At 43.8% G+C, this 27,851-nt stretch overlaps 1 protein-coding gene across 2 annotated transcripts in view; it reads left to right on the top strand.

The window, feature by feature from the left end:
• Grk5 (G protein-coupled receptor kinase 5) overlaps positions 1 to 27,851 on the top strand; it is a 225,251-nt gene that overhangs the window by 64,479 nt on the left and 132,921 nt on the right. Inside the window, exon 2 of one of the 2 annotated variants that reach the window (XM_041661151.1) lies at positions 20,679 to 20,774. The exons of the other annotated variant lie outside the window; for it this stretch is intronic. Within the exon in view, the coding sequence (XP_041517085.1) occupies positions 20,679 to 20,774 (96 nt within the window). The remainder of the gene's footprint in view (positions 1 to 20,678; positions 20,775 to 27,851) is intronic. 2 annotated transcript variants of the gene reach the window in all.

Raw genomic sequence — 27,851 nt, 5'->3', positions numbered from 1 at the left:
GTCTGCCTCCTGAGTGCTGAGATTAGAGGTGTGTGCCACCACCATTCTGGTCTTCCTTTTTTTTCTTAAGACCTAGGACTGGACTAGGCCCACAGAGGTCTGGGTATCAGAGGTCTGGAAGAGAACATTTTTATCCATAGCATGAAGTATTCATTATCTTTGTATTAGGGTACAGTAGAAAGTCTGAGAACCAGAGAGGGCTGGTAACCTGGCCATAGTTTAACAGCTACTTGGGTCATAGGTGGAGTAGAAAAGGAAGGGCTTTCTTGGCCTTCTAATACTTATCTACATGGCCTCCCTGAAGGCTGTTTAATCACCAAACCCTCTGGCCTGGCCCAGACAGTCTGGGTATGCTTCTTTTTATTTTCTGCCTGTGTAGCCAGGTTCTTGTTTATCTTCAGGGGCTGGGAGGTCACATACCTGCGTTTCTGATTATTTCCAGCATTTAAAACATGGAGCTCAGCAAGGGTTCATGGATGAAGAGTGACTTCAGGCATTTTCTGCTTATCAGAGGAGTGGGATAATGATAGACAACTTCTCCAACTCAGCTGCTCCTTTAATTGACATCTTCCTGTTGCAAGGGGCCCCTCTTGTTCATCCTGGCTGCCTGGCTAGTTTAGCCCCGAAATAACCAACCACACAGAAATTGTATTAATTAAATCACTGCTTGGCCCATTAGTTCTAGCCTCTTATTGGCTAACTCTCACATCTTGATTTAACCCATTTCTATTAATCTGTATATCGCCACAGTGGCTTACCGGGAAAGATTCAGCCTGTCTGTCTCTGGCAGCTCCATGGCATTCCTCTCACTCTGCTTTCTTCCTCCCGGAATTCAGTTCCATCTTACCTGTGTACCTAAGTTCTGCCCCTATCAGGCTGAGCAGTTTCTTTATTCATTAACCAATACAAGAGACACATAGAAAGAAGGACCTCCTACACCGTCTTCCCTCAAAACCTCCTATCTCATGTTTTCTTTGGTCTTGGTTTATGTTGCTTTTTTCACCCATACGTTGAGTAATGTTCCCAAGGTGCCCTTTTTTACTGCGCTTGCCAATATCCTGAGGATTCTAAATCTCCCTTGACTTTGTCTCCTTCCCACACAATGACTCCACTATCTTCCTCTGGTTTCCTTCTTCTTTCCAGGCTCCCAATAGTCCAGGACTCTCATCCCTGTGATGCACATCTATCTACCTGTCCTTCAGGTGACACTGAAATGTCCCTCTTGTGGGAAGCCAGTTGTCATGCCAGCTCTTGTGGGACTTACAGGGGTTTTTTTTGGGACTTGGCCATCAGTCTCTGGTTTGCTATCTGTACTAAGCTCTCTGAGGTGGGCCACTTCCTGTAAAGTTCTCTGAAGGAGACCAGGGTAGCAGGGAAGAAGGGATAAGGTACCTGGCAATAGCAGTGGGAGCTCTGCAGAAGTTGATATTTGGATTGACTTTTGAAGAATGAGTAGACCTTCTTTTGGTTTTGGATGGGAGCAGAAGACTGAAGTGATGGAAACTCCTGGCTTGGTTTTGGGCATATTGGAGTGAGGCAGCTGGGCTGCAGCTAGGCACCACTTTGCCCCTGTGACTTTCCAGTTTCTCTTGAGATTTCTGAAAACTGGCGTTGGAGGCACAGAAAAGTTCCTTGGTGCTTCTGCAATATCACCAACATAACCCGAAGCTCAGTGAAGTCTCTATCCCTTTTTAGCAACAGCAGGGTTGGGTTCTGTGTAGCATCTACACAGTCAGTATCAGGTCATCGAGTCTTCTGAGTTGCTGGGGGTGAGGGCAAAGTTACCTTGTCTACCCTGGAGCCTGGTTCTCAGATATACTGGTGAGCTCGGGGGCTCAGGGCTGCTCCTGTCAGGAAGTCAGGAAGCAGCTGCCTGCTCAGAGCATGCCTGCTTCTCCTCAGCCTCATCATTTCACCGGATGTCTTGGCTTCAAAGCTTACTTACAACCTCATTGTGTTTAGGTTGGTAGCTGTTTGGGAAGTCTTTTAGAGAATGAAAACAGAGCAACAAAACAAAACAAAACAAAAACAAAATAAAACACCACCCTAAATCCACTTCTTTTTCTCAGGGGAAAAGATTTTGAGCTTGTGCATAAATTTTTGGGCTGCTATTTGTTGGACAGGCTGGAATCAGAATACTTTTCTTATGTATTGTTGGTGTTATGGTCACCAGGCAACTTCTGACTGCCTGGCCTGATGTCCCTAAGTTCCCTGTTACTAGAGCTGTTAGGAACCAGTTAGAACCTGGGCCCCAGCAGCCTTGAAAGGCTAACTCTCCGTTTGCCTTCAATAAGGACAATTAAAGTCACAAACCATAGTGAAAAACAGAGAAAGGAGATTTATTCAGTTCAGCCACAGTGGGAAGAGGAACACAGAGGTCCATTGACCGTCTCAAAGCCCATATTTGGGTTCCTGACATGAGGTATAGGTTTAGAGTAGAGGGCCAATGGTATGTCTAAACTGAGCAGTCCTGGTCAAGGTGTGGCCTCATCCACCACTGCCCCATTACTATCTGGCTCTTGTCTGTCCTCTAAGATGTGTGACAACTTGTCAGACTTGTGTGAAATCTCTTTCTGGGAGGCAAGCCTCTCCCTGAAGCTGGCACCAGGACTCTGGACTTTTCCTTTTCCAGGATAAGATTCTAATCCCTTGGGGCCATTATCTTTATAGTCTGATAGCAAAAGGGAGGGGCACAGTGTCTTTTTAGAATATCTTCATTCTTCTCAAGATGGTACCACTTAGGCCAGGCTCTGCTCTGGGTGCCAGGGTAGCACTTCTTTTCACCTTCCAGAAGTCTCATGGTCAAGGGTGAACCCATTGTATAGTCAAAGAAATTAAGTCCTGAAGAAGTCATGTTCAGTGTTCAAGATGATGGCATTACATAGCTTCTTCTCTTTGAATCTTGCTTTACTTAACCTTGTAAATTGTGCAAGGGATGTAGTTTTATGTCCCATTTAGCAGATGAGAAAGTAGAAGTCAGAAGTATACCCATTTTACATCCAGGCTGTGATTTTCACTTTTATTCTCTGTCTCTTCTCCCTCTTCCTGCTTCTTTCTGTCACTACCCTACCCCCCTTAAAATGTAATTTAGGGTCTTGTGTATGCCAGGTGAGTGCTCTCTGTTACTGAGTTGTCCCCCAGCCATAGGCTCCTGTCCTAATATGATCAGAGGCTGTATGTACCCTGCACATTGCCTATTTAATTGGCTGACTACATGCCAAATTTGTTCTGAAGTATTTAAACAGAGACACAGTAATGGGTGCCTAGAAAACATACTATATTTTCAGTGATGTTTCTCAGCTCCCCATCTCCCCTTTATCCTTTTGCCCACCCAACTGTCACCTGGGTAACCATGGGTATTGTGGGCCAGTGTCAGGTGAATCTGCTTCTTTCTGGATCCTACCCCCTTGCCACCAGGAAGGTATGATGTTAGTGTCAGATGGGAGTGTGTGATGACCTAAAAGCTAGGCGGTATATCTTCTGTCTAGAGGAGCATTTAGTTCCAGAGGGGCGAGTATGTGACACTCATTAGCACTCTGCAGAGTGGCAACCCAGAGAGGGGTTGAAGTAGAAGAGATGGAGGAGTGCATATGAATCTGTCGTGGTCTAATGGTGGCAAAAGCACTCTGTCTTCAGAGACTTGACAACCACTTGCTAATGCCCAGTACTGGGAGCTGAGTACCCAGCCTTTCCTCTGCAAGTGGAGCTGGAGCCACTGGAGGCAGGGGATAGCTGTTCCCCTGTTCTCAGCTTGGATGTAGGGTGGTATATTTGCTCTTGACCCTTCCTGGGGGTTGGAAAAGGCAGCTGAACCTGGGTGACTGTGTAGTACCACAAAAACCCTTGGTTCAAAGCCTAGCTTTGCCCTCAGGTACATTTTATTATTTATATTTCTCCAAGTTTCTGTTTCTTTGCAAATTGAGACCATGCCTGTTTTGAATGGCTAGACCTTAGGAGATGCTCTTGGACCTAAGACCTGTGCATCCCTCCTCTCTACTGGACCAGGAATTAAGGGACAGGCTGGGTGTCAAGGAGGCTTTTGTAGATGAGGGGTATGAGAATTGTTCTTTTAGGCCTCGTGGATAATACTCACCTGTTTGCAGTCTGAGAGCCCAAGCTCCAGGCTCTGCTCTGTTGCCACTATTATTCTTGGGAAAATGCCAAGACTCATCTGTAGAACACCTGGTAGGAACAACAGACGAGCTGGGTTTCAGACCTGCTAGGGACCTTGCTGTCACTTTAACTTACAGGGCTACTGTAGAGAGGTGGGTAGGAACTTTACAGGTTTTGAGAATATAGGCTGGGATGGACCAACTGTGGCCCTCTGTCAATGTGGATCTGGCCCAAACTCCTGGTTTAATAAATAAAGTTTTATTTTGGCACACAGCTGTGCCTCCTTGTTTATATATTGTCTGTCATTGTTTTACTCTATAGCAGTAGACGCGAGTCATTTTGACAGAGACCATGTGATCTTTAAACAGATGCCCTTTACAGGAAGTTTGCCAACCCTTTATTTGGACCATAACCCTTATAAGAATAGGGAACTTGAGGCTGGGGAAGTAGTTCAGTTTGTACAGTGTTTGCCTAGCATACAAGGAGCCGTGGATTCATTGCCCAACATGGCATTACAAGGGCCTGGTGGTACATGCCTGTAATCCTGGCACTAAGGAAGTAGAGGCAGAAGGATCATAAGGTCAATGTCTTCCTTGACTGTATATCAAGTTTGAGGTTAGCATGGGCTACACGAGATCCAATGGAGAAGAAGAGGAAGAAGATGGCCACGAAAGAGAACATGTTTGTTTATAGGGTTCTAGACTCATCTGAGATAAAAGCTGAATACAGCAGCAGAAAACTTGTCAGAATGAAGTAGAAGCTGCCATGGGGGATCTCATTCTTCCTGGTATGTCACTGTTTTAAAGTTTTATTTTGTTTTTAAATCACATGTATATGTTTATCTGTGTATGAGACTGTGCATATGGGTGTAGGTACCTTCAATTCAAAAGAGGATGTCAGATCCCTTCGAGCTGGAGTTACAAGCCCTGGTGAGCTACCTGATGTTGGGGGCTAACCTTTTTGTACACTGTGAAGATGTGTCTCTTCCAAGGCACCTTCTGATTGGTTTAATAAAGAGCTGAATGGCCAGTTGCTAGGCAGGAGAGGATAGGTGGGACTTCCAGAGAGAAGGAAGAACTCATAGGAAGAATCTGAGAGACTGGGAGTCACCACCCAGACATGGAGAAAGTAGGATTTACGGTACTGAGGAGAGTTCTCAAATCATGTGACAGAACGAAGATGAATACACACAGGTTAATTTAAGTTTTAAGAGCTAGTTGGGAACAAGCACAAGCTAAGGCCAAGCTTTCATTCTTAATAAGAAGTCTCCATGTCATTATTTGGGAGCTGATGGTCCAAAGAAAGTCCAATTACAACCTGATTGTGGGAGCTAGGAACTGAAGTCAGGTCCTGTGCAATAGCGATATGTGTTCTTAATACTGAATCATCTTTCCAGCCCCTTGTGTGTCATTTTAAAGACATAGCAAGAAGGTTAAATGTTTTACTGCAGTGATGGTTGGCAGAGAACAGCCTTGCATCTAGAAAGTGCCTTGTTAACCATAAGGCAATTATTCCTTCTGTTGTCATTGTCACTGTCATCCCAGTGACATCAGGAGGAGCCTGGTGGCCAATAGTAGCATGAGGGTTCTTCTCTCCACTGTGGAGGACAGCCATCTATCTCTTGTGATCCACAGTCTGCTCTGGTGAGAAGCTTCCTGGTTGAGCCTGTAGGAGCATCTCATTCTGACTGCATGCCCTCTCACAACATTTGAAGGTGACAAGCTGTCTACATGAAGCCTGCCTATTTCCTGCGGCCCTCACTGAGGCATCCTATTACATCTCTAGCAGCTTCTTTCTGTTTTGGTTGTTGGCAGCCTTGGGCTTAGCTTCTCCTCTGTCATGCAGTGCTGCAGGAGATACCTGTAGCTTACATTTATTGAACACTTACTCTGCACATGCTACAGGGAGTACTGCATCTGTCTTGTTTAGCCTCCCGTTGCAGCTAACGGCAGTAATACTTGCTCAGTCATCCCCTCATTCTTTCATTCCACAAATTCCTGGTACTCAGTACATGCCAGGCATAATTCCAGAGGGCTGAATAAGGCAAGGTGTTCTTGCCTCTGGGAGCCAGAGCTAATGGCTCTTAACCAATGTAAAGGGAAACCATGGGAGAACTGGAGCTTTTTTAACTACCCAGCCTCAGAGCAGAGAGAAGGGCCTGCCCTACCAGTGATCATGCAGCACTCTACCTCCAGCCTAGACCTAGACCTCTGTCGGAACATCCTTAGATCCTTAGCTTATCTGTGTCTTAGGCTTCCTGAATTTTGTATGAACTCTCCTTCCCTCCCTCCCTCCCTCCCTGAGTGTATGTAGTATACACACATGTGGCACATATGGAAGCCAGAGGACATTATCGTGTCTTCTTTTTGTACACCCCTGTATATTTTTGAAATAGGGTCTCTTACTCAGTGTGAAGCTTTCCATTTTGACTGGTTAGCAAGCTTCCATGATTCACCCGCCTTTGCCCTGCCTGTGCTGGGATTGCAGGGGTGCACTGCCATGCTTGGCTTTATATAGGTGTTGGGATCTGAACTCAGGTCCTCATGTTTGCATAGCAAGCTCTTACACACGGAACCGTTTAGGCCAGGGTGCTCACCACAGATGGCCTGGAGGGTAATCCAGGCACCTTCTCCTTTAGTTTTTAAACTCTGTTACCCCGAGCTCTTAGTCCTGCTCCCTTAGGGCACCTCTGAAAATTTATCTACTACCCTGCCATGGTCCCAGACCTTTGCTTTCTGGGCCCCCTTCCTAACCATTTCTTTTTTGGAGGGGTGCTTGAGACAGGATAATTCTATGTAGCCCTCTCTGTCCTAGAACTCACTATTAGACCAGGCTTGCCAAATTTGCAGAGATTTACCTTTTTCTCCCCCAAGTTCAGTGATTAAAGATGTATATCACCACACTCCTTACCACTTTTTTGAGCTATAGTGTGTTCAGCCTCACTCTTGGTTATGGAATCCTTGTACATACTGTTCCCTCTGCTGGACATCCTTTTGCCCCAGCCATTCTCCTTGCCATGGCACCCCCCCCCCCCGACTCTCATGGATACTACACTCCCCCTAGAACCTGATCTCCTAGATGCTGGCATGACTGCCCCCAACCCCAAACTCAGAGAACAAGAACAAGGCTGTGTCTCCTTTCTCGTTCATTATCAGTGCCTGGAATAGCAGGTGTTTACTGACCAGAGGAACAAATGGATGAAGATCAGAGCACTTATCTGATAGATAAAGGAATGCTGATTATCTTTCCTGTGGGTTTGCCAAAAGAATCCCTCGGATGTAGCTCAGTGGTAGAACAGCATGTACAAGATGCTGTACAATTAGCCTCAGTATAATTCACACATAGACACACACACACACACACACACACACACACGAATCCTAAGGTTCTCTTGCAGAGCCTCAAATTTATCTAATTATGTGTTGACAAAGTTGTATGTCCTGTAAACTTGAAATGCCCTGCTTCAGTGGGTCCTAAGTGGTTTCTGGGTACCCCTGCAGGGTCCAAGGGCAAGTTTTGTCTAACATTGGCCTGGTTTAAATCCTTATGTGCCCCTGAGGACACTGTAGCTGGAGAAGAAAAGGGATGAGGTGCTCTTTACCTCAGGTCGCAGGGTGTAGTGTCTTAGCCCTTTGGTGGACTCAGCTCCTCTTCATCTGCACCCTGCTACAGAGGCTGTTTCTTTAAAATTCAAGTGTCATTCCTTACAAAGAGACAGTAAATGGGGAAATGTGTATGCCTTTGAGACCAGGGCTATCAGAGTTCCATGAGACTTGGAGAGTACATTTTAAGATCGAGAGGCAGGGCTGAGCAGATGGCTCAGCAGTTAAGAGCACTTGATACTTTTCCAAAGGACCTTACTTCTTTTCCTATCACCCATGATGTCAGGCTGTTCATAACCTGCTGTAGTTTCAGTTCCAGATGCCTCTGGCCTTTGCAGGTGCCTGCACACACACACATGCACACACACACACACACACACACTCACGCACGCACACACACCCCCTATATATATCTATATATATATATACACACATATATATGTTTAAAAATAAAAACATCTTAATTTTTAAACTGAGAGGTGTGTCTGGGGATGTAGCTCAGTTGGTAGAATGCGTGCCCAGTATGCACAAAGCTCTGGGTTCAGTTCTCAGGGTCTCTAGCCCAGGCTTGGCTTTGAAATTGTTATGTAGTAGAGGATGACCTTGAACTTCTTATACTCATGCTGGGGTTAAAGGTGTGTGCCCCCAGTCACAGTTTATGTGGTATTCTGTGTAAGTTTGCTTTCATGACTGGGGTCTGTGGCTGTGAGGACACCTCTGCTGGCAGGAGCTGGTTGGTTGGTTTCTTCATCAGATGTCAGGTAGTGGTAGCATGGATGGAGGAGGGAGGGGAATCAGAGTGTCTCCTGTAGAGGGCTCCAGTGATCCATACTTCCATTGCTGCATGGCCCTAGGGTTATGCCTGTCTCACAGTGCCACCCCAGAATGACTGATTCATAACCTTCCTGGGTCCAGAGGACAGAAGAGTGTGGAGTACTCGGAACTCTGGGAGACTGGGAGACTCATGAGTTTGGACTTTATCTTTTCTGTATTTTGGTGTGACTGGGTGGGCAGTGGAGGCTGATAGGTGAGGTGATAAGTAAGGCTATGGTGGGGGAACATGAGGAGATTACAGCTTGTTTTTGCTGTAAGCAAATAACCTCCAAACAGTGATGAAACTTTTTCCTGAATGCTATGTGCACTAAATCATCCCCATGTTTTCTGCTATTTTTACAATTGTGGGTTGCAAAGTAGATGTTTTCTTACCATTTTGTAGATGCAGAAACTGAGACTTGAGTTGTTTACTCGAAGTTCACCAGCTAGTTAGTCAGTAGCTGAGCTTACCTGTGTGGCACTTACCCAGCTGCAATGGGGCCTAGTCTCCTATTGTTTACCTGGGATGTACAGGTGTTCTGCTGCAGACACACAGTGCACTTAAGGTGCTCATTCTGAGGGCCCTGGAAACTTGCAGATAGAACAGTCTCTCTTTCTCTTTTTTTAAATCTTTTTTTTTGTTGTTGTTGAGCTCTACATTTTTCTCTGCTCTGCTTCCTACCTCTCCACTCCCCACTTCAACCCTCTTCCAAGGTCCCCATGCTCCCAATTTACTTGGGAGATCTTGTCTTTTTCTACTTCCCATGTAGATTAGATCTATGTATGTCTCTCTTAGGGTCCTCATTGTTGTCTAGGTTTTCTGGAATTATGATTTATAGGCTGGTTTTCTTTGCTTTATGTTTAAAAACCACTTATGAGTGAGTACATGTGATAATTGTCTTTCTGGGTCTGGGTTACCTCACTCAAAATGATGTTTTCTAGCTCCATCCATTTGCCTGCAAATTTTAAGATGTCGTTGTTTTTTTCTGTTGGGTAGTACTCCATTGTGTAAATGTACCACATTTTTCTTATCCATTCTTTGGTCAAGGGGCATTTAGGTTGCTTCCAGGTTCTGGCTATGACAAACAATGCTGCTATTAACATAGTTGAGCACATGTCCTTGTGATACAGCTGAACATCCTTTGGGTATATACCCAAAAGTGGTATTACTGGGTCTTGAGGAAGGTTGTTTCCTAATTTTCTGAGAAATCTCCCCACTGACATCCAAAGGGGCGGTACCAGCTTGCATCCCACCAGCAATGCAGGAGTGTTCTTTTTACCCCACAACCTCTCTAGCATAAGTTTTCGTCAGTGTTTTTAATCTTGGCCATTCTTTCAGGTGTAAAATGGAAGCTCACAGTTGTTTTGATTTGCATTTCTCTGATGAATAAGGATGTTGAGCATTTCCTTAAGTATCTTTTAGCCATTTTCGATTCCTCTGTGAAGAGTTCTCTGTTTAGGTCTGTACTCCATTTTTTTTTTTAAATTTGGATTATTTGTTCTTTTGATGATCAATTTTTTGAGTTCTTTGTATATTTTGGAGATCAGAGCTCTGTCTAATGTGGGGTTAATGAAGGTCTTTTCCCATTCTCTAAGCTGTTGTTTTATCTTGTTGACTGTGTCCTTTGCTTTACAGAAACTTTTCAGTTTCAGGAGGTCCCATTTATTCATTGTTTCTCTTAGTGTCTGTGCTACTAGGGTTATATTTAAGAAGCAGTCTCCTGTGCTAATACGTTCAAGTGTACTTCCCACTTTCTCTTCTATGAGGTTCAGTGTGGCTGGCTTAATGTTGAGATCTTTGAACCATTTGGACTTGAGTTTTGTGCATGGTGATAGATATGGCTCTGTTTTCATTCTTCTACATGTTGATACCCAATTATGCCAACACCATTTGTTAAATATGCCAGTAGGCTAAATATGGATACACCAACAGTACAGAAGAACTTTGGGTGACTGTCCAGGTAGTGAGATGTCTCTGTCAATTCTAGAGTTTTTAAAGTTGCTTCCTTTTTGTTTACATAGGTAATATTATATCCTTCTGGAGTCTTTGATGGAGTTGAAGAATTTGTAATTATAGTAATAGTTTTCCTTAGTTATTATAAAAGATAAAGTAAATAAAAATATTGTAACTATAATTCTTGCTTGATATCTGTTTTGTTATATGTAATTTTACTATGTTAAAGTTGAAGCCTTCATTTTTCTTTAAACAGAAAAGGGGAAATGGTATGGGAGGTCCTTCTGTTTATGTGTTACTTTTATTGGTTAATGAGTAAAGAAACTGCCTTGGCCTGTTGATAGAGCAGATCTTAGGTAGGCAGGGAAAGCTAAATGGAATGCTGGGAGGAAGAAGGCAGAGTTGGAGATAATGCCATGGAGCTGCAGGAGACAGACGTACTGAAACTTTGCTGGTAAGCCACAACCTCGTGGTGATACAGAGGTTAATGGAGATGGCTTAAATTAAGATCTGAGTTAGCCAATAAGAAGCTAGTGCTAATGGGCCAAGCAGTGATTTAATTAATATAGTTTCTGTGTGGATATTTTGGGGCTAAGCAGCCAGAAACAAATGAGCGGTCCCCTGCAACAGAAAATAACTCTATTATTTATCTTACCTTGATGAATTTAAAGTTTTATACCTAAGCCATTTTCTTTCATAACTTGTATTGCATCCTAAAACTATCCTTTTAGACCTCAAAACATTTCCTTAGATAAACAATTTAAGCTTTATGTCTGTCAAGCTTATACACTTTGTATTTCTTTTGTGAGTTTCTTTTCTGACTTGGTAACAAGGAAAACTGTAATTATCTAGTCTCAAACTCCTACCAGAGACCCAAGAAGGATAAACTATTACATGAGTAGCAAACCCCTTTCAGAACCAAGGCTCAGCAGGGCAGCACCACTTATATTGCAGTTAAGAAGCTGTGGGTCAGCTGATGTATGACAGCATGACTGTTGCCCAAGGATGCAGCCTTCATCACCAGCACTGTCCTTGGGTAAGGGTTTCCTGAGAGGTCGTCCTCAGCTGTGTATCTCTTCCAAGTTTTTCCAGACTCTTCTCTCAGGCTCAGTTCTAGTGCTGAGGAGGCCTGTCTTTTTGTCCCCATGGTGACCAGTATCCAGGCCTTGTGTTGGTTTTGGTTTTTCTAATTTGAGGTTGTGGGATCCCCTGGTGTGGCTGAGGTTTTTATGCTCTGGAAACCCCAGCTGTGGTGTGATCATGAGGTAGGGCTTATGTGATGTTGGGACCTGCCACAGACCACAGGCCCCACAAGCCCTGGGCAGCACACCGTGCTTCTCCATGCTCCACTCAGGAAGCTTTGGGTTATTCTAGCTGGAAACTGCGGCACCATGGAATTTTCTGGGGTTAGAACTGTGTGTCTTTGTCTCACCACATCCAGTCCCGCAGAGGCAAGGACTGCTCGGAGGCCTGGGTTATACTGAGGCTCCTGGCCCCACCACAGCTGTGTCTGTTCATTAAGTGAGATCGTCTGCTACATCAGGAACCCCTGATAAAAGTGGCAATAAAAGAGCCAGCTAGTAGACAGACCAATCGACCTAGAAAGAGTCTCCCCTGCCTGTTGCTCCTCTGACTTCTTTCACCACCTGCCCCATCCCTGCCTTACTGAGTTTTTTCAGGCTTCTCCCTCGCCTGATTTTTAATATATCCGAGTATCAAGAATATCAGTAGAGTGTGAATGACTTAATCTTATGCAACTTGGGCCTCTTCCTGAGTCTCTGAGTTGGCTCTTCTGGATACCTAGGATGGGCCCTGCCATGTAATTCAGGTGGTGGTGGGATCAGGCTTTGAAATTGGATAGGATGCTGCTTTGTGTCCCTAGACCTTTCTACTTCTGTATCCTGCCCATCTTTGGAGTCATACGCCTAGCTGGGAAGGCCCCCAAACACTCAGACACCAAGATGGTGATGGTTTGGATAAGAATGGTCCCCACAGGTTCATAGGTTTGACTACTTGGTCCCCAGTTGGTAGAAATTTTGGGAAAGATTTAGGGGTGTGGCCTTATTGCAGGTGTATCACTGATTGTGGGCTTTTATAGTTCAAAAGACTTGTGACATTCCCGGTGTGATTTTTCTGCCTCATGCTTGTGGATCAAGATGTGAGCTCACAGCTGTTCTTGTTACCATGCCTTTGCTCTGCCATTGTGGACTTTCACCCACTGAAACTAAGCCCAATTAAACGTTTTCTTTTTTAGGTTGTCTTGGTCATGATGCTATTATCATATGCTCTTATCTTAACAATAGGAAAGTAACTAAGACAAAGACCATGACTTCTAAAAGCTCCTGGTAGTCCTTGCCCAGAGGAGAATGGATTTTAGCTGCCCAGAGTCCTTGGCTGATACTTGCTTAGGAGACTGTGGTACACAAGCCTTTGGCAGCCCCTTTGTGAGGCTTTCCGCTACATAGGTTCATCACGGGTAGTAATGGTGTATGGGTAGCTGAGTCCTGAGAACTCACCTGAGTGGAAAGAACTCAGCAGAGTCTAGTCACACACACTTCTTAGACAGCATTGTAGCATTGCTGTCTAGATGTTGGCCAAGTGCAGGTAGGTCATTGGCCTTTTGTGTCTGGAAATACAATGGAGTGACCTATGGTATAGCCATTAGGACGTGTAAGAACCTCTCAGACCATATTCTGAATGTCTTTGAGGACATCTCTGATCTCTACAGCTTTCCTCTCTGATATATAATCTGTTATAATAGAACGGCTCAGCATGATGAGAATCTATAACAAACTTGGTCCCTTGCATAGGTATAGCACAATCCTTACCAAACCATAGACCTTTAATTCATGGACGGGGTCCTGGTAAGAAATCTTTGAGTCTGTGTACCCTGAATTTCTATCAGCAATATTCCAAACCATTTTGCAGGACGAGCTGATAGCTTCTGTGGCTCTCCCATGTCACCTCTAGTCACACCTGCCACCACTGGTACCTTTGCTCAAGCTTGCTTGCATGGCCTCCTTTCCATCCACCATAATGGAACCTGTCAGACTGTCACAGACTTCAGGAAAGACCATGATGTGTAGCCTTGAGAGAGAAGATGAGCCTGCAGGTCAGATTTGTTCCTCAGGGACATTTCCCCCAGGGAATGACAGAAAGCAGGAAGACAGCAAGCTGGTGAAAGGTCGTGAGAACTCTGGATTTGATAGTAGCCAACTATCGTATGATACAAGGCAAGCAAGACCCAGAAAAATGGGACTGTTGTCACGATGAGTCAGAGCCCTGATTATCAAATTTTGGAATTGGGAGGAATATTTTCAGGAGACGTGTCCAAATTCTCGTGTTTCTACAGATCCCCTTTAGAAGTAGGCAGGGTGATGAGAAATCAGAGAACGAGAAGTTTTCAGGAAGTTCAAGTGGTTATTCCTTATCTCTGGTATTGCTCAAGCACTTGCATCAGACTCACAGGCTTCTGGTCCCTCTGATTTCACCAGTGGAAACATTAATTTGTTTCTTCCTTTCTTTTTTAAAGATGATTTATATGTTTTTATTTTACATGCATTGGTGTTTGACCTGCACGTATGTCTGAATGTGTTGAATCCTCTGGATCTGGAGTTACAGACAGTTGTGAGCTGCCGTGTGGGTGTTGGAAATTGAACCCAGGTTTTCTGGAGAGAAGTCAGTGCTCTTAACCCCTGATCCATCTCCCCAGCCTTGGAAACATCAGTTTCTAGTCAGGCCTTGTGCTGCTGCTCCAAGTGTTGTGAGAACAATAGAAGAACAAGAAGAAAGCTCCTTTCCATAAAACTTTCCTCAGCTTCCCCAGAGAGAAAATGAACATCATCCCGAGACTATCACCCGAGCCTTTGCTGGAGTTGTGAAAGGCCAAGTTGTCTAATGATTTGAAACTCTTTCCTTTCTGTGACTCTATTTCTAATCTGCAAAATGGATTCAATGAGTAGGATTTATCATTAGGGTTAGATGATGAGTAAAAAATGGGGTCACTTTACCAAGTTCCCTGGACTTGAGTTTGTAAGAAACACCACGGTTATTTAACTTCTAAATCAAACAGGTGGGTGTGGCAACACATGCATTTTGGAGACAGAGGCAGGCCCATCTCTGAGTTCAAGACCAACTCATAGAGAGTTCAAGGCTAAACAAGGCTACATTATGAGACTGTCCATAAAGCAAAACAAGTAAAGAAAGGGAAGAGACAGAAAGAGTGACTATTATTGCTTGGTAAACCCTCGACTGTTTTCATGCTGATGCATGCCCTCTCATTGAAAAGTCACCCTTTTGTTGGCTCCATCCCTCTTCCTGCCGTTTCCTAATCAGAGGGCACACGTAGCAGTGTCTCTAGAAACTGCACCAGTGAAGGAGCTGGCAGGAACTTGAAACTCCTTGCTCAAGGGACACACATACTTTCCTAGTGTCCCCTTCCAGGCTTTGCCATGTCCTCCTTTTTCAAGCTTAAGGTCTAATCCCTTGGTCCTTTGGGTACTTCCCTTGAGTAGTGAATGAGTAGAGCTCAGCTGGCACCTCTGTTCTATGTCTTATCCCTTTCTTATTTAATGACAGGAGCCATGCTCCTAGCTCTAGGCCATCCTCCTGTCTGAAGCCACCCTCTTTCATGTTCCCTCTCTGGCTTTGACCTCTACTCTCTGGGGTTCCTTGAGGTTTAATGTTTGGACTGGGCTGTTACCTTCATACTGACAGAGACTGGGTTGTCTTTACAGGCTCTTTTTTTTTTTTTCCTTTTCTCGAGACAGGGTTTCTCTGTGTAACAGTCCTAGCTGTACTGGAACTCATTTGGTAGCCCAGGCAGACCTTGAACTCACAGAGATCCACCTGCATTTTCCTCCCACGTACTGTGATTAAAGGTGTGCACCACCCCTGCCTGGCTCATTACAGGCTCTTAAAGCTACAATGGAGCAGCCAGTAAAGACGGAGGGCTCAAGATTATTTGCATCCATAGATGGCCGTGAGCTAGTGCATGCAGTTATTATGGTGTTAGTTTGGTGAGCTTCTCTCACTGAGCACAGAATTTTCATCTGTGAGTGGGACAGAGGCCTGCATCAGAGGAAAGGTTGTCATAGGTTCCTACAAGTAATTGTTCATTTTCCTGCTCAGCTGACATGAAGAAAGCTTGCAGTTATCAGGTATTGTGTTAACTGAATCATTGTCTTCCTTTACCCTTTTCAGGATGCCGAGGGCCAGACAGGGTTTTCCTTTTTAAAGGCACCATGGGAAAGGGGGAGCTATACTGAGAGGCCAGGTGGGGCTTTGGCAGATAGAGGGGTAGGAAAGGCTGTTGCTGGTAGGTACTCAAGTCTGCAAGAAACACAATGTGTGCAAGTGCCTGAGACAAAGCACACATTCCCATCTTATGAGCAGACACTGAGTGTTTACCACAGGCTGAGAGAGAATGGTAGAAAATGCAAGACTGGATCTTTTCTGTTGTATGCCTGCTGTCAGTGTGGGCAACCACACCAATGCACAGGATGATATCTAGACATTGTGAGCTCAGGGATGGTCACTAGTACTCACTTCACATGTGATGCTCAAATGGGACATTGAAAATGTGCTGAAAGAATGGAGGAGTGATCTGTAAGCTGATGTGTATGTTTAGGAGATAGAGTGAGCCAACAACCAAAGCTCCCCAAACTCTGCTGAGCCATATGGATAAGGTGGAAAACAGATGTCCTTCAGCTGACCAGGTCAGAGAAGGCCTCCAGGATGGCAGTACAAGTGGATACTGGAAGCAGGAGTGAGAAACACTAAGAAAAGAAGGAAGGGGGTGTTCCTGTAGAGCAGTGCAGAAGCCCATGTTTGGTGGACTAGGTAGAAGATGAACGTAGGGTTGAATGTAGCCGAGGAAATGATCTGAGTCTGTGGGCTCCCAGGTGGTTAGATCTGAGAAATACTAACTGTTCCTGCTGAGGCCTGTCTGGGCCCCAGGAAGCAGGTAGGGTGTAGGGTCCTAGGCACCTTGTAGGCCTGACGTCCCACTAAAGTAGTACAGGGGGCCTGGGAACAGCTGTGGCCAGGATGATGGAGGAATTTCTACAGTAATGGGATTGGGCCTAGCTTTGTATCTCAAGAGACAGAGATATAATCAAGTTCTACTGAAATAACAAACATTTTCAGTCATTAAATATGTAATTTAGAAACAGCAGCCTATTTGTGCTATTTGTCTGGAAGTGCTGACTTCTTTGAGGCAGGTTTGTTTGTTAAGACATTAGGCATTGTTGCAGTGTTATAGGAGTTATAGGAGGTTGGGTTTATTGTGGGACCTTTTGCAGAACTAAAGGGCCAGATGTAGGTGTGGAGGTCATTTTTGTGGGGGAAGAAGTACTCTGCCGAAAGTATCCTGTATCATTTGCCTCTGGTTGTTGTTGTAGGGGGCCACTTGTTTGTTTCTTGGCTGCTCAAACTCCCCAAAGAACCACATAGAAACTGTATTAATTAAATCACTGCTTGGCCATTAGCTTTAGCTTCTTATTGGCTAACTCTTACATATTAATTTAACCCACCTCCATTAATCTGTGTATCGCCACGTGGTTGTGGCTTACCGGCAACATTAGGCGTCTGTCTCTGGCTGTGCCTTCATGGCTTCTCCCTGACTCCGCCCTTCTTTCTCCCAGCATTCAGTTTAGTTTTCCCTGCCTAGGTTTACTCTGCCCTATCACAGGCCAAGGCAGTTTCTTTATTAACCAATGGTATTCACAGCATACAGAGGGGAATCCCACATCAGGTGGCTATAAAAGCTGCCATAAACTAAGTAGATTGAAACAACACACTATTTTGTAGAATTAAGTGGATCAAAACCATGCATATTATTATCTTATAGTTCTGTAGGCTGAGAGTCTGGCCCATGTCTCACTGAATTAAAATCACGCTGGGTTTCCAGTGAAGAATCTCTGATCTTTTCTAGTTTCTGCAGGTCTCCTCTATTCTTTGGCTTAAGGTTCCATCTTCACAGCTCACAATGGCTAGGCTAGTTTTTTTTCCCTCATGTTTCCTTAATCAGATCTGATGCGTCTCCCTTCCTTGGTTCCATTGGACCTATTACTGGTTGTTTTTGTGTTGTTGAGACCAAATTCCTGCCAGAAACAACATAAGAAAAGATTTATTTTGGTTCAAGATTTCTGAAGATTCAGTCCGTAGGTGATTTAAAATGTCTTGAAGTTGACAATGATTAGCCTGTCTGGGTAATTTAAGAAAATGTCTCTCTTGTTGCCTATAATTCTTTCTTTAACCTTACCACTCCCCCCACCATGTAATTTAACATTTTCACAGATTCTCAGGATTAGGACATCTTTGGGGAGCATTATTCTGTCTTCCACAATTTGTTAGCCTTGTTCTAGAAACTGAAGATGTAAGGATTAGGAGGAAAGCTACCCAGCTACCCCAGGTACCATGGAGGAGCCTGTACCCTGTCCCTGTGCAGCCTCCATGGTGCAGAGTGTGTCTTCTTTTTGTTTTTCTTTCATCTTTTTTCTTTTTGGATTTTGAAGACAGGGTTTCTCTATGTAGCCTTGACTGTCCTGGTACTCACTCTGTAGACCAGGCTGGCTTCGAAACTCAGAGATTCACCTGCCACTGCTGGGATTAAAAGTGTGCACTAACACTTCCTGCATGTGCCTTCTTTACTTCCTAAAGTCCACTGAAGTTTTTGGGCTCAGCTTCAGTGTTTCTTCCTCCAGGTGGCTCATTTTCCCCACCTCATTTAATGTCCTAGACAGTTGTTCTCATAATCAACAAACCTCCCCCAAACTGGTCCCTTCCTAAGTGCTGCCATTAGATAAAATAAGGTTTCTTTCCACATTGCTACATTTTAGAGCCAATATTCTTTGTCTTGGGACGCTGCCCAGCATATGGTGTGATGTTCATTCACAGCCTTGTGCTGTGCCCATCAACTGCTATAGTAGTCTGTGACAATTAAGTATCTCCAGATGTTTCGAGATGTTTCCTGGGAAGTAGTCTTGGGGGTTGAAAATCACCAGAGGGAAGTTTGACTTCTGTATTCTGTGGACATGACTACTGTGTCTCAGAACCTGCAGAGGTATCACTACTTAGGAGATGCTCAACACATCCTGGCTGAATGAAATCGTAAATCTGTGTTAATTTTCCCTAAGTTGCTGCTTGTGAGAAGCAGATACCTGCTTTCCATAGCCCAGTTATTCTAGAAACACCTGGGAGCCTTGGAGAAGTCACATTCTTAGGTTCTAATCAGAGAGTGAAATCACAGTCTGGGGGCATCTTCATTGTTAAAGGTGCAACATCTATTTTTCAAAAAGAATTGGCTTGCTGTGTGACCTAGCAGCTTCTCTCCCTGGAATATACCCAGAGGGATTAAAAATAGAGCCTGAAACAGATGCTTGAATACAAAAATATCCATAGAACATATATTTGCCTCAAATTAGGAGACACTTCAGCATCCGTAGACAGACGGGGAAACCTGTATTCAGGGGGTAGGATGTAGTTCAGTTTGTAGAGTGCTTGTCTGCAATGCAGAGCTCAGAGCTCTATTTCCAAGTGCCACATAAACTGAGGGTGGTGTTGCATACCTATTACTTCAGCACTTGCATAGTAGGGATACTAGGGTCAGAAGTTCAGAGTCAGGTGTGGATACACAGAGAATTCAAGAACAGCCTAGGTAGGCTACATGAGACCTGGTTTCAAAACAAAACAGAACTATGTCTGTATAAGCAAATGTTCTTCAGCCCTAAAAAGGAATAAATTTCTGACGTGTATTATGTTATGGCTAGGCCTTAAAGGCATTGTTCTACATGAACTAGGTAAGACACCAAAGAGAAATGACTTTACCAAGTAGATTCTACTTGAGACAGAAAACTGAAGAGAATGAATGGGGAAGTTTTTTTTTGTTTTGTTTTTTTAACAATTCATGTTTACATTTTGGGATGACAAAAATGTTCTAGAGATGGCTAATGGTGACATTTATACAGCAATATGAACTCTCTTTATGCTACTGAATTTTACACTTAAAACCACCAATTTATGCTATTTTATGATGCAAAAAGAGATTCTACATCCCAGCAAGCTCCAGAAATCAGTAGTGTAGGAATGGGAATGGAAACCATATGGGCCACATGAGTTCTGATGGCACTTTCAGGTCCTTAGCAGTTGGAATGGGTATACCTACCCTAGTTCACCTGCTTACCCTTCTATGAGGTTGCGTGTACCACCCTCTGTAGCAACCAGGCAAGCAAACATACAATTTTATAGAGAGTAGACAGGCTTCTGAGAGGGTGCCTAGCTGGTGGGGACACTCATCTGGTTGTCTGATATCCTGTTCATGGGGCAACTCTTACACAGTTCTAGCTGGTTCTTGCCATGTGGGAAGCCTGACTATGGATAAGAAGTCCAGAATCTGAGTTGTTTTTTTTTTTTTTTTTTTTTTTTATATATTTCGAGACAGGGTTTCTCCGTAGCTTTTGGTTCCTGTCCTGGAACTAGCTCTTGTAGACCAGGCTGGCCTCAAACTCACAGAGATCTGCTTGCCTTTGCCTCCCGAGTGCTGGGATTAAAGGCATGCGCCACCATCGCCCGGCTCAGAATCTGAGTTTTAATGGAGAGTGTCCTTATGTTTAAATATTAGCAACTTATTTGCCAAAGAGCAGGCAAACAAACTACATGTGTGTCTAATTGAACGAACCCTGCAGGGGTCTGGTCTAGTCTTTGGCTTCTGGGAGCTCACAGACTTGAGCCCTCCACTCTTCCCATCTATTACAGGATGCTCTGACCCCAGTGTTTTCCTTTGATCTTCTGAAACTTTAAGAGCATTAAACTTGTTACAGACAGGCCAGTGAGGGGCAGGAGCACTGGCATTTTCAAGTTGGGGTCTTAACTCTGCCATCTGTGAGCTGGGTTGACCTAAATAACTTCTTTCTTCCATGTGGCTTGGTAGTATAAAGGAAGAAAGAAAGAGAGAAAGAGGGAGAAGGAGAGAGAGAGGGAGGGAGGGAAGAAGAGAGGAAGGAAGGAAAAAGAGAGAGGGGGGAAAGAGAGAGAGAAAATGAATGAATGAATGAATGAATGAATATGTTGGGCTCAGAGCATGTCACCGGCTTGATCTAAAGCCCAGAAGCTGGTGGAGAGACTCATGGGAGTGGGATGCAGGCTCTGGAGTTTTGGGCAGCACCAACATCAGTGGCATCTTTCCATTTCTGCAGGGGGTGGAGGAAAGCGCAAAGGGAAAAGCAAGAAGTGGAAGGAAATCCTGAAGTTTCCTCACATCAGCCAGTGTGACGACCTCCGAAGAACCATAGGTAAGGAACACTTTAGCTGCCAAAGTCTCTGTACAACCAGGCCAGTGCAACTCAGCTAAGCAGATACAGGAATTCTGGCTCCACCTGCCATCTTTGGCTAATGGGCCAAAAATACAACCAGTATTTGTTCACTATTTGGTATGTGCCAGGATGAACTGTTACTTCCTTGGTATCTTTGAGGCAGGTGTTGTTATTTTATTCCAGAAGGGAAAACTGAAGCACAATGACTGTTTAAATGGCCTGCAGTATTCCAGATCAAGGGAGAGCAAAGAAAATGGGCCATGGCTAGCTGGAGTCCCCAGGCAGAACGCCCTGATTTTCCTAGATCCCATGCATCCTGCTCTTGGGAGGCCACTCTGTTTTAGGCTTACCATCCCTCTTCCTTGGGAGGCTGGTCTTCATGATGGAACCAGCAGCCTATTGACTCAGCCTAGTTGTCTTTAGTCCTAACATGGGCTTAGCTCCTGTAGGGACTAGCAAACACACTAAATGGGTCTGCTGAACTCAATATATCTCTGCCATCCAGATGAAAAAAGTCTGCATATTTTTCTTTACTGAGTTCATGTACTTCTTAAGAGTATAAAAACATGCAAATATGATTTGCAGGGATTTCTGGTTCCAAACAGGAAGGAGTAGATGCAGTGTTCTCTGTCCCTTTCTACCAAGGGAAACTCCGGGAAACAGACGATTCTGGAAGGTAGAGCGAAGGCAGATGGGTGAGGACATTGAGATGTGAGGAATAAAAGGTTTTTCTTTTTGTTCCTGACAAAGTCTTGTGGGAAGCAAAGCCTAATATGCTAGTGCATATGGACAAAAAAAGCCCTTCTTCACCAGAAAACAAAAAGAAGAGCTAACCTGTTCCTTTTTGAAAGGAGCAGATAGGGCTGGATAGTTGGCTCAGTGGTTAAGAACACTGGCTACTCTTCCAGAGTACCCAGGTTTAATTCCCAGAACCCATATGGTAACTCACAACCATCTGTAACTCTAGTTCCAAAAAATCCAATGCCTTTTGTTGGGTGCCTTAAATACCAGGCATGCACATTGTATACATACATATATGCAGACAAAATATCCATCACCTAAAATAAAGTATTTAAAAAGTAAATGTTTAGAAAGGCACACACAGTGTAACTTGTATACTGTGCACACAGTGCAGATCTGCTTCTTTGGCTATACCTGCATTGACAAACTCACTTAGACTTTGTTTTGTATAGCCTCTGTATACAATATATGTATATGTATACTATATATATGCAATATATATGTATGCTATATATATGTATAGTCTATAATCAGTGTAGATCACTATTACAGATAACATGGACTGAGTGGCTTGAACTATAGACAGAAATTTCTGTCCTGCCTGGTCTCGCAGCCTTTCAGTCCCTAAGAAACACACAGAGGCTTATGTTAATTATAAACTAGTTGGCCTATTAGCTGAGGCTCATTATTAAGTAGCTCTTACAACTTAAATTAACTGATAATTTTTATCTATGTTTAGCCATGTTACTTGGTACCTTTTCTTAGTAAGACCTTTTCATCTTGCTTCCTCTGTGTCTGGCTGGTGACTGTGTCTCTGCCTTTCCTCTTCTCAGAATTCTCCTCGTCTGGTCACCTTGCCTATACTTCCTGCCTGGCTACTGGCCAATCAGCGTTTTATTAAACTCATACGAGTGACAAATCTTTACAGTGTACAAGCACATTATCCCACAGCATTGAACAATAGATGTTCACTTTTGTTTCATTCTAGATGTCCAAGATGAAGGACCATATCTGCTTTGTAGATGGTTTCCTTGTGACCTTCACAATAGAAGGAAGCACACTTTCTCATTCCTTTCCCTGTTAGGGCTCTGTTCCCATTCATATGGCTCCTCTCTTAATCCATTGTGTTGAATATTAGAGTTCATCAGGTGTATTTTGATAATGATGCAGACATTCAGTTCATTAGTAACCTGATCCTAGATCCCAAGTCAGCATCCTCTTCCTTTCTTCTTCTGTTCTCCGAGGGACATATAGCTTCTCTTTTGAAGGGGAGCTAATTGTCCCTACCTAGACTCCAGCTATATCCAGGTATTTCATAGAAGTTTAGGGGCCTTCATTGCACCCTTCTCTCCTAGGGGGCTTCTTGCTTATCCTTCAACTCCTGGCTTCCCTATTCTGTTCACTTCTGGGTTTGAGGTCTGGGAGCACAAGATTATGCTGTCAGAGTTTCCTGGACCATGGACCCTTACCCAACAGCTCCACCCTGTTTAAGTCCATCTTCAGGTCTCTTGGTGGAGTCTCTACCCATGGGTATGAGAACCAGGCCTGCTGTGTGAGAATGATGTTTCAGTTCTCTGAGAGGGTGTTGAAAAGCCTCTGTGTGTTGATGCAGTGTGGAAGAGGCTGGAAAAAACAGGAAGGCCGATGTAAGCTGAGGGACTGCCACACATGGGCCTGGGCCAGGGGTTGGGCCTTCTTGTCTGTTTATAGTCTGTTGCCGTGGTGTTTGCCCAGCCACTGCTGGGGTCCTACTGGAAGGATTTTTCTTACATAAAAAATCCCATTTCTTTTCTAGACCAATATACAAACCAAACAGTGGCAAACACCGTTTGTTTTTCTTGTGGACACATGAGCTCATTTTCTGAAGCTCCCTGGGAAGATGTCCCAAGACAGGCTCTGAAAAGGGCCCACTAGGCAGTGTGGGGCGGTGCAGTAGAAAGGCTGTGCAACAGAGAGAGGAGCCAAGTTCACAAAGACCCTGAGATTCTGCTTAGAATCATCTAGAACAGTGGTCACTGAAAGCCACAGCCTCTCCTGCCTTCAGCCTTGCCTTGGGCAGCCACAGATCCTTTCTACCCAGACCCCCAGATGACTTAAGAAAATGACAGCTACTACTCTGTTGCACCCACACCCACATCCACTTTTCTATCCTGCTCGGAATGAACCTCTAACTCTGACCTGTGGGTCGTAGGTCCTAAGTGACAAAAAGCTTTGGCTGGGGTGAAGTCTAAGGACCCCTTTCCAGAATAATACTTTTTACATGTGCAAAATGGAATATACAGAGTTACCAAGGAAATCAATTACTTTCAACTACAGTTATTAAATACCTTTAAAATATAAAATATAGAAATGTGTGTGCTTTTTGTTAATACTTGAAATAACGAGGTCTAACAGCTGGTTAGCAGCTATTGTGATTTTACATCTATGATGAGTATAAATGGTATTTTTGGATATCTGCAGCAACTAAGATATGAATGACTGTGCAGTTTCTGTTGGTATCAATTCCCAGGTATTGCTAATCTCGCCATGGGCATTGTATACCTTTGTAATCAAAGGAAGTGTGAATTTTTAGGCAGACCTTGATGAAAGGCTGGGTGATATATTCCTCCATGGAGTCCACAAACCCTTGGCAGCACTGTCTCTATCTTGCCTTCTGCAGTCAGACCTCAGTGTCCTTGGGTCGTTGTCTCCTTCATCCACAGATGCTCTGGACACTCTGTTGCCCTGTGAATTCCTTAAGCTTGTTTTTATCTCTGGGGTCTTTGCCCTTGCTATCCCCTTTATCTAGAATGTCATTTCCCACACTTTGTTTTGCCAGAGTACTTTAAGGTCCCAGAAGAAATGTTACTTCCAAAAAGAAGCCATCTAAAGAAGAGCCTGCTATACTTGCATTTTTTCACATAGAGCCATTTATTAAATGGTCTGTGCTCATAAACCCATTTAAAGTCATCTTCATTTATTCATTCATTTGTATGTTTTCTGTCTTTTTCACTGGACCAACTGTTCTGTGCTAGAAGTGGCTGTGTTTTACCTGGTTCACTCCCTAAGTACTGCCTGGCACATACTAGGGCTTATTAATATTGGCTGGATGAAGAATGACACAAAATATTTAAATTAGGGCTCTTTTAAAAAAAGTTTATGACATGTATTTGCTATGACTAAATTTAACCTCAGCTAATGTTTTTGACTTAAAGTAATGAAAGTTTTTAGACTTAGGGGTTTAAACTTGAAAGTATCTAATTTAATTCTTTTCTCTACTATCCTCAAAGACAAGAAATACCTGGATAGTCATAAGAGCTAAGCCATGATCTTTTTCGCACAGTTTTAATGCTGGAAAGGAGGTGTGGGATAAAATCAGGTTTATTTAATACAGTGCACTCACAATACAGAAACGAATCAGTGACACCACTGCTAGTCCAGCTGCCTCCGCCTCTTGCTTCCAAGGGAGATGGGAAAGATCTGGAGAAGGTCACCAAGCCATGGTTTCAGTGAGCCCTCCACAGTCCAAGAGAGTGTGTGATCTTTACCCCCACCCCTGGGTTTTATTGGGTCACACGTCTCCGGAGAAGACTATGTCCGTTGGGCTATGTCATCCCAAACAATTGTCCATTGGACCAAATTCCTACAACACTGTTTAGGATGGTAAGCCTGGGTTCCTGTCTCAGTTCTTGGCCTTGTAAAGCTACAACTTGGGTGCTTAGTACAGTAATGTTAGTTTTATAGAGAATCCCTAACTCAAGGAATTTGGAATATGCTGTCTAAAACCTCCTTTCCAGTTTATAAGTGAGTGGGCAGGCTTTCAGAGCTAAATGACCCTCCCAAGAGTGTAATTCTTTGGCTTTGAACTACAGCTTTCCACTCCCTAGCACCATCTAACAGCAAACATTTGGGCCCTATGTTCCAGCCAGTACCTAATCATGGAGACGCATTATGCCCTCCATGGAGCAGATGTTTCGTCTTTTTCTTCTTTATTGTGCCTTGTATATTGTGCATTGCGTACTTACCTACTTAGTCAGTGATGTTTGCATTTGCTATGTGCCACCCACAAGGGATGCAAAACAGATTCTTGCTCCCTGGAGCGTAATCACGGCTGAGCATAAGACAGTGACTAACACAGACGTGATACCTAACTGAGATCATTCCACGATGGTGAGGGACCAGTTGTTGAGCTGGAGAAGAGTGGCAAACGTTTCTACCCTTTATGCAAGGTTTTCAAGGATCTGAACCCCACTTCCTCTCCATTTGAATCTCTACTGTGGCACAGTGAAGTGGGTGGAGAGGACAGATGGGTTGATGAACAGATATAGTGGCTGTCTGGATCTTACTCTCTTGGCCTAGACATCAGGACAGTGATTGGCAGTACTAGTATTAAGACAGGAATTCCTTCCTCCTTGTATCTGCTTTTCCTGTTTGCTCCAGACTTGAGCTAAGTGATTACAGTCACAGCTGAATGAGAGAGGAGGATAGGGCCCAATTACAACTTTATTAGTTAATAGGCTAATTATTCATGTTAGCTTGTTAAGAGGACCCAAATCAAAGAAGTTCTCAGAATGTCCAAAGATTGAAAGACTGAAACCATCACCATAAAGGTAAAAGATTGTTGAGGGCTGCAGATGTTTCCCAGTGATATAAATGGTTCTGTTGGGAAAAAGTGTAGGATTTTATTTATTTATTTATTTAGCTCAGGATCATTTTACACTTTATTCCTTTATTTTAAAAAAAAGGTAGAAAGGGGCTTGAGTGAAAGAGTTGATTATTTTACCATTTGTCATTATTTCTGTATCCAAAAGCTATATGAGAAATCAAAGCCCTTTCCACTCCTCTGGGGTGACACTTGTGAGGGAGGGGGCTGCTGGAAGAGAATGGCTGCTATGCTTAGTGTGTTACCATTTGCTCCAAGGCTGGGGGAAATAGAGTAGCTCTGTGGAGAGAGCCTTATACCAAAGTGTTAATTTTTCTGAGGAACAGTTAACAGGATGTCACAGCCTGGTGACATCCCCAGAGGAAGATAGGTTCCTATCAGGAAAGCACCCAAACCATACTAATTTGAATTAGCCTGTTCATTGGTTATTAATTCAATTTCAGTCAGCAGATATGTGAGCTCTGAGTCACCATGCTAGGTCCTTGGCTACCTGGCAAAGTGATGTTGCTGGGAGGGATGGTCTCATTGCTGCTGACAAGCTCTGCTGCTGCAGGTCGGGGGTATGGAACAAGTTGCACTGTGTAAGTGATGAATGGGGCCATCACTTTCTGCCTGACACCGGTGGGTGAGTGAGTAGGTTCAGTGTCCCAGAGATTGGAATTATCTGAGCCATCCTTCTTCCTAAAACACCTTCCCTCGTCCATAAGTTTCCCATGTACCTGCCTGCTTTCAATTGCACAACATATCCCAGAAGACTCAGGGTTACCCAGACTCCTCTTCTGGCTGGAAAGTTTTCTTAAAAGGATATATATATATCAGAAGCCTATGCACTGGCTAGCCCTGAGGCAGGCACTTGGGGCCTCAATTTCATTTGTAAGATAATTTAGTAGAGAAGACATGTGATTGGTATAGTTACAAATAAAATAAGTATGGCCAGACTTGATAACACATAATTACAATCTTGGAACTCAGGCAGGCAGTAGAAGCTGGAGGGGATTGCCACAAGTATAAGTTCAGCCTGGGCTAAGTATTGAGACTGTTAAAACAAAACAAAATAACTTGATGCTGGAGAGATGACCCTGTGATTTAGAGCACTCCTTGCAGAGAAACTAGGGTTCAATTACCAGCACCCATACGGCATCTCACAACTGGCTGTAACTCCAGTTCATGGGGATTTGTTAACTTCTGACTTCCTCGAGCATCAGTTGTGCATGTGGTCCACAGACATATGTGCAGACAAAACATCCACACCCACAAATAAGTTAATTAAAATTTTTTTAAATAGAAAAACAAGTGAACAGAAAAACAAACAAGCAAACAAAAGTACTCTCAAAACTCCAAATCAGTCAGTGAATGAAGACTAGATTCCATAGTTGCTGTAGAAAATTATTGCTTTTCTCTTTGGTGACTTTGAGCTCCTAGAAGGGTTTGTAGGCCAGAGGGGACAATCACATGAGTCTTTCTTGTCCTTGTGACCCAGTGCCTGTCAGACTGGTAGTGACCTCTTGATTTCATTACCAGGGTAATCAAGTGTCTGTGCATGTCGCTGCTGACCTTGGGGTGATAAGACTACATCACATCTGTCATTCTGCCACTTAACCATGCTCTGATAAAGCAAAGCATCTGCTTGTCTTTGGAGGGCAAGATAATTTTAGATGTGGTAGGTCAGGTGA

This window comes from Microtus oregoni, unplaced genomic scaffold (assembly GCF_018167655.1).
Source record: "Microtus oregoni isolate MIOR12 unplaced genomic scaffold, Mior012 000012F_ref0000307, whole genome shotgun sequence".
Classification (NCBI taxonomy): domain Eukaryota; kingdom Metazoa; phylum Chordata; class Mammalia; order Rodentia; family Cricetidae; genus Microtus; species Microtus oregoni.
The sequence above is the reverse complement of the archived record's forward strand: the minus strand, read 5'-3'. Positions and strand labels throughout refer to the sequence as shown.